At 34.1% G+C, this 6,589-nt stretch overlaps 1 protein-coding gene across 1 annotated transcript; it reads right to left on the bottom strand.

Annotated features, from left to right (window-relative positions):
- Positions 1-1,214: 1,214 nt before the first annotated feature.
- On the bottom strand, positions 1,215-4,921 carry thoc3 (THO complex 3). The gene is given in 7 exon segments (XM_052575353.1): positions 1,215-1,495; positions 1,582-1,682; positions 2,623-2,784; positions 2,866-3,070; positions 4,154-4,310; positions 4,701-4,882; positions 4,885-4,921. Coding segments are annotated over 7 exon segments (1,008 nt in total). The 3' UTR covers positions 1,215-1,331.
- Between the last annotated feature and the right edge of the window lie 1,668 nt (positions 4,922-6,589).

Raw genomic sequence — 6,589 nt, 5'->3', positions numbered from 1 at the left:
ACTTTAATACTGTGAGAAATGTTGAAGGTGTCTGAATAAATGGTTTGATTGTATATTTCATTTTTACATTGAAGAATATCGTGTGTTTTTTTTTTTTTACATTTAATTATTTAGTTTCTGTACCTTGACACCTACAAACTTGAAAAAAAAAAAAACTTAAACTTTGTGTAATAGCACAAATAAATAAAAATAAACAAACATACAAATTAAACAATTTCAAATAGGGCCCACTGGTACAACTTTCATCGGGGCCCCGCTGACCCCAGCTACGCTCACGCCTGTTTCACACAAACTCCGTCTGCAGTGCGTATGCAGTCCGTGTGCATGGATTTGTATGTGGTGCAGCACGGACTCGATGATGCATTTTGGAAACCGGAGATGTACATTTCTAATGCACCATCTAGCTTGATAAACCCCTTCTCAAAGACTTACTGTTTGACATTCTGAATGCTGACGGCAGAATTCGAATGAGCCATTTTAATCTAGATTAATTTCAAGATCACAGTGAGATTAATCTAGATTAAAAAAATTAATCTATGCCCACCTCTAATATATACATATATATATATATATAAGCCTAACAAAAATTATTAATGCATAAATTTATTAAAATAAACTAAAAATTTAAAATCAGGAAAAAAAGCTAATTCAAAATATTTATAAATACTATAATAGTTGATAAATAGAACTAAAATAACACTGCTCACATGAAAATATTGAGCTTTGTATTCCCGCCCTAAACAAAAAAACACTACATGTCATATGGATTTTAGATCAATCATACTTCATGAAACACTTTTTATTTAAAAAATACAGTACATAAAGTTTTTCCATAAAAAAAAAAAAAAAAAAAGCAAAATAAAAATGCCAATATTATAAACTTTCCTCTGAGCTAGTGATGCCCTCTGCTGGTCACTTCTAAAACTGGAGACACAAGACATGCATTTGAACAAAAGATTCAGATGAAACATCCAATGCATTTTTTTACAAAATGGCAGTGGTGAAGTATGGGAAACAACAAATAACATGCTCTGCAAGTCATCTACACAGATATGATAACAGCGCTCAGATTAGACGTCCATCCACATCACCAGGCCAATTTTTTGGAAATAGATGAAGATAATTCTTATGCTCTGTAGAGGAAGTGCTGGATGTAGTTCTCTATACTTGTCATTGATACCTTGATCATTCAAGAACTTAGCTGAACATCAAAATATCTTTGAACTACTTACAGCATTTATTTCAAAATATGTAGAAATCTAATACAAAGCTATAATATCAAGTGAAGCAGATGTAGCAGAGTAAGCCTGAACACATGGAAACTCTGGTGATCAGGAGTCACTGGGAAGTCCAAAGAGCTTGACGGTGCCTGCCTCTCGGTTGCTGTCATATTTGCCCTCTTTATCGTCGCAGGCGTACGCCAGCAGCGGTCTCTTCGGATGCCACGCCACGGTGAAGGTCGGAGACTCGCACTGAATCTCCCAGAGCTTCTCACCTACAGCAAGAACACACAACGACAGACATCAGTCAGACAGAACACATGATTCAGCTCTCGTGATCAGGAGAAATGTGTCTGCTCACCCGTCTCTACTTCAGCGATGTCAATGAAATGATCCTCAGAAGCTGACGCCAGCATTTTCCCATCATGACTGAAACTAAGCGTCCGCACAGGCCAGTCCAGTCTGTGACGGGATTCAGAAATATTGACTATTATGTGCCATGAAAATAAGACAAACGTGCTTGTTTGTCAACAAATTACAATCAATGAACTTTCATCTTTGATTAATTGAAAGTGATACAAATAATAATAATAATTCCCCATTTCCTTTACAGTGAATATGTTACAATTTAAACATGAAAATAATTAATAATATTGTTAAATATATTATTGATATTTTGAATCCGCTTGTATTTTTATATTTCTGATTACTTGAGCTGTATGAAATGTAACTTTTATTTTTATGTTTGGCTTTAATTTTATTCTCAGTTTTAGTAATTTTACTAACAGCAACTTTTTTTTTTAGCCGCCGAGGCAACTTCTTTAATTTAGTTTGTTTCCATCTAAATTTTATTTAATTTCAGACTGACTTCAGTTTTAATCATTTTAGCTAATAACAACAACAACATTGCATCAACTGACGATGAAATTAAATTATGTAAAAATTATGACACATGGCAAAATAAGTCAAACATTTTAAATCCAAACAAGTTTTTTTTTTTCCAAAGGTCTATTTTAAAAGTTTTTATGACATAAAAAGTGAAAACTATGTGATAGAGTCAAGTTAATTTTGACTATTTCAGAAGTCTATACAATAATTTGGACTTTATATCTAATAATTATGAGATAAGTAGTCAAAATTATGTCATCTTTATTTCATAAAGACATAAAATGTAAGAGCTGACATGAAAAGGCAAAATTACATACCAAGTCATAGTTATGAAATAAAAAGCCCAATTTATGAGAGGTCAAAAAGCCATGATTATGAAACAAAATGCTTTATTTTAAAATGTCTTTATCACATTAAATGTAAAAGCTATGAGATGAAGTCAAAATGATGACATACCGAGTCATAATTTTGAGGTAAAAAGTCAATTTGTGAATCAAAGTCTTGATGAACTGACCTGGAGAAGCAGCGCACACACACCAGCTCCTCCACATCCCACAGACTGACCAGCGCATCTGCACTTCCTGTGGCAAAATACTTCCCCGTGGGATCGAATTTAATGCAGATGCAGTTGGACGGATGGGCATTAATGGACTGAATGAGCTTGAGATCAGGATAACTGAAACAAAGACAAACATGGAAATCATTAAAATGTTCTGCGCACAAACTCTGCGTCATCTTAAAACTGCACCGACCATACCTTAATATATTAATACAGCCGTTTCCGTTCGTCAGGAAGAACATGTCATTGTCATTATTCCAGGAGATCTCGTTGACCTCAAACTTGAACTGCTCCTCGGCACGGGAACGGTGCGTTTTGGCATCAATGAAGGTCACGACGTCATCCTTGTTGCCGACAGCAATGGTCTGACCATCAGGACTCCAACATATGTTGATATTCTCCCCTGAAACAGGACAGAGAGAACCCCACATGGGAATAAACTCACTTTTAAAAAAAGATTCAAACATTCTCTGATGCTCCAGAAGGAAACAAGATGCATTAAGAGCTGGGGGTGAAAACTTTTGGACACGATGAAGATGGCCAATTTTTTCTTATTTTGTCGAAATATATATTTTTTTCCATTTAGTTCTGCCCTTCGTAAGCAACAGAAGATACTTGTATGTTTCCCAGAGCACAAATTAAGTACAATTTACCTTGATCTTCAAATTCCAAAAGTTTGGTTTATTGAATCGAACTGTCTGAAAGAACTACTGGTGATCAGAAAACCAATGCAAACGGTTCTTGACTCATGAACGAGTCATTATCTGGCTCGGTGTTCATCTTCAGTTCTCTCTTCACAGCAGTTCAGTCAGTGTACTGTTTTAGTGCATGCATTACTCCGGGATATTGGCTTGTTTAAACTCAGAGTGAGTGTCAGCCACATTAAAAGAAGTTAACAGCTTAAGTCATTTGTGGATTAATGTGTATTGGAGACGCGAACCGTTTAAAACGATTCAGTTCGATTTGGTGAACTGTTCCAAAAAGATCCGGGTACATCGAATGATCACAAATATCACAAACAGCTTTGTTTTGAACTGTCTTACAACAGACACGGAAGAGAAGACAATGCTGAATAAAGTTATAGTTTTTGATATTTTTGGACCAAAATGTATTTTCGATGCTTCAAAATATTCTAACTGACCCTCTGATGTCACATGGACTACCGTGATGTTTTTCTTACCTTTCTGGACATAGACAGTGTACCGTACACACAGCTTCAATGGAGGGACTGAGAGCTCTCGGACTAAATCTAAAATATCTTAAACTGTGTTCTAAAAATAAACTGAGGTCTCACGGGTTTGGAACAACATGAGGGGAAGTTATTAATGACATAATTTTGCTATTTTGGTGAACTATCCCTTTAAGAACCAATTGTTCCCAAACTTCTGAATGGGGTTATTTTAATAATTTCAGCATTTTCTTTTCTTGTGGGCTATATGCCAAACTTTTGCATGCCACTGTATGACAGATAGGGTAAGCGCTTCACCTTTGGTGCTGACCGTGGCCATGCATTTGGTGGTCCGTACGTCCCAGATGCGGATGGTCTTGTCTCCTGACGCGGTGACGAACAGATCAGGGTTGGTGGGATGCCAGCACAGCTGATCCACACTGTCTCCATGCCCTCGGTAGTTGTTTTCCTTCACCTGATGCGTGAAATACAGGTTAAAAATGAGCAAGATCTCATTTAATAAAGGCCACATGTTACCTAAATGCTACCTAAACTATTGTAGTTCAATTACTATGGTTTTAATAACAGTGGTGGCCAAAATGATTGATGTTCACCAGTTAGAAAAGGGTTTCAGTGGGAAATATCAATTCAAACATTAATTTTGCCGAAACAACATGACCAAGAAATTTAAAGCTGCTTGGAGAGCCAAAATAGTTTGTTTTGTTGTTGTCGCGGACTTTGTTTGTATTAAATAAAGTAAGAACTAACTATATAAATAATATATATAAATAATGACAATAATCAACATATATGAATCATTTGTAAATTCATGTTGGCGATGATGGGGGGACAAACCAACGCTCACCAGTCGGTCTTTCTCCAGGACGAACACGCTGGCGGTTTTATCGAAGGATCCGGACGCGAGTCGTTTTCCGTCGCAGCTCCAGGCCACTGAATGCACTTTAGCATTGTGAGCCTGGAACTCTCTGCTTTTATTGTTGTTTCTGAAGACCTCCTGCATCTCCTGATAGTATGAGGACGCCATGTTTGCTGCTTCTTCGCCGTGTATTTATGCTGCTTCCTCATCTGTACGTTACTGTGCGCCACCTACTGTAGCGGAGTGACATGACATGCTGAATAAAATCCACACAACCTGGATAGATCACGGGACCACATTTCAGAATCAGCACATAAGAAAATAATAACTGATATAAATTAAAAATCAGATTTAAGTCAAAATTATTATAAATTGTCCCAATTATGATACTGTATCATAATTATGAGAAAGAAACTTACATTTGCTACATAAAACCAAAATTGACATAAAATGTCAAAATTCTGAATTTGTAACAATTATGAGATACAATATCATAATTATGAGAGAATAGTTGAATTTATAAAAAAAAAAAAAAGAATTCTAAGATATAAAGTCAGAGTTATGACAGATTGTTGAAATTAGGACATACCTCATCATAAAAATGAGAGAAAAAGTCTAAAATATAAAGTCATAACTATGACAAATTGTCAAAATTATGATATCATATCATAATTATGAGAGGAACACTCTGAGATAGAAAACCAAAATTTACATAAAAAGTCATAATTATGAATTTGTCAAAATGATATCAATAATTAGAAAAAAGTTTCATTTCTGATTTTTTTTTTTTTTTTAAAATGTATTATATAGTCACAATTAAGACAAATTGTTGAAATTAGGAGATACCTCATCAAAATAAGCAGATAAAAAGTATAAATTTTGATCTAAAACCAAAATTGACATAAAATGTCATAATTATGAATCTGTCTAAATAATGAGTTACTACAGTATATCATTATTATGAGAGAAAGGTTGAATTTATGATTTTTTTAAAAGAATTCTAAGATATAAAGTCAAAATTATGACAAATTGTTGAAATTAGAAGATACCTCATCAAAATAATGAGAGAAAAAGTCAACATTAGGACGTAAAAAGTAACAATTCTTTGACACAAAACCAAAATTGCCATAAAATGTCAGAATTATTAAGTTGTTTAAATTATGAGATACTGTATCATAATTATGAGAGAAAAGTTGAATTCATGACTTTTTCAAATTATGACATAGTAATTCACAATGATGGTGTAAATTGTTGAAACTATGAGATACTAAATCATAATCAGTATGACATATGACAAAATTCTGAGAAATGCAGTCAAAATAATAACAAAAATCAAAATTATGAAAACTATACAAAATTATGACATATAAAGGAATATTCTGTTAGTCAAAATGATAAAAGGGTCAATATTATAAAATAAAAAGACAAAATTATGATGTACTAATTCATAAGTATGATAAGATGTCCTAATTTTGTTTTATTTTGTTTGCTAATGGCAATGGTTAACATTTGCTGTCTTTATAGCTCTGGCCGACAAACATCATAGAAAGTATAACTTATTTGTAACACACACACACACACACACACACACAAAACATAAAAAAAAAATATTGTCCTCATTTTGTAATTCATATAGTATAAAAAGTGAGATTTCAGTGATACTTTGCCCACTGAACTAAATGTCTCCATTTCAGAAGTATGGTCAACTTTACTATACTAATCTTCATTAAAAGTTAAGTTCAGTGTTATATGTGCATGATCACGCTGTACTCTCTACTCCAAACCTGAAAGTTTGTATTCTTCACTGTCCACTCTCTGCACACATCCAGGCTCTGTTTCTCACTGGCAGATCCAGTTGCATTACCTGCTAATGCTCT

This window comes from Carassius gibelio, chromosome B14, assembly GCF_023724105.1.
Source record: "Carassius gibelio isolate Cgi1373 ecotype wild population from Czech Republic chromosome B14, carGib1.2-hapl.c, whole genome shotgun sequence".
In the NCBI taxonomy this organism is placed as follows: domain Eukaryota; kingdom Metazoa; phylum Chordata; class Actinopteri; order Cypriniformes; family Cyprinidae; genus Carassius; species Carassius gibelio.
Note: the sequence above shows the minus strand (reverse complement) of the source record. Positions and strands in the feature narration are given on the sequence as shown.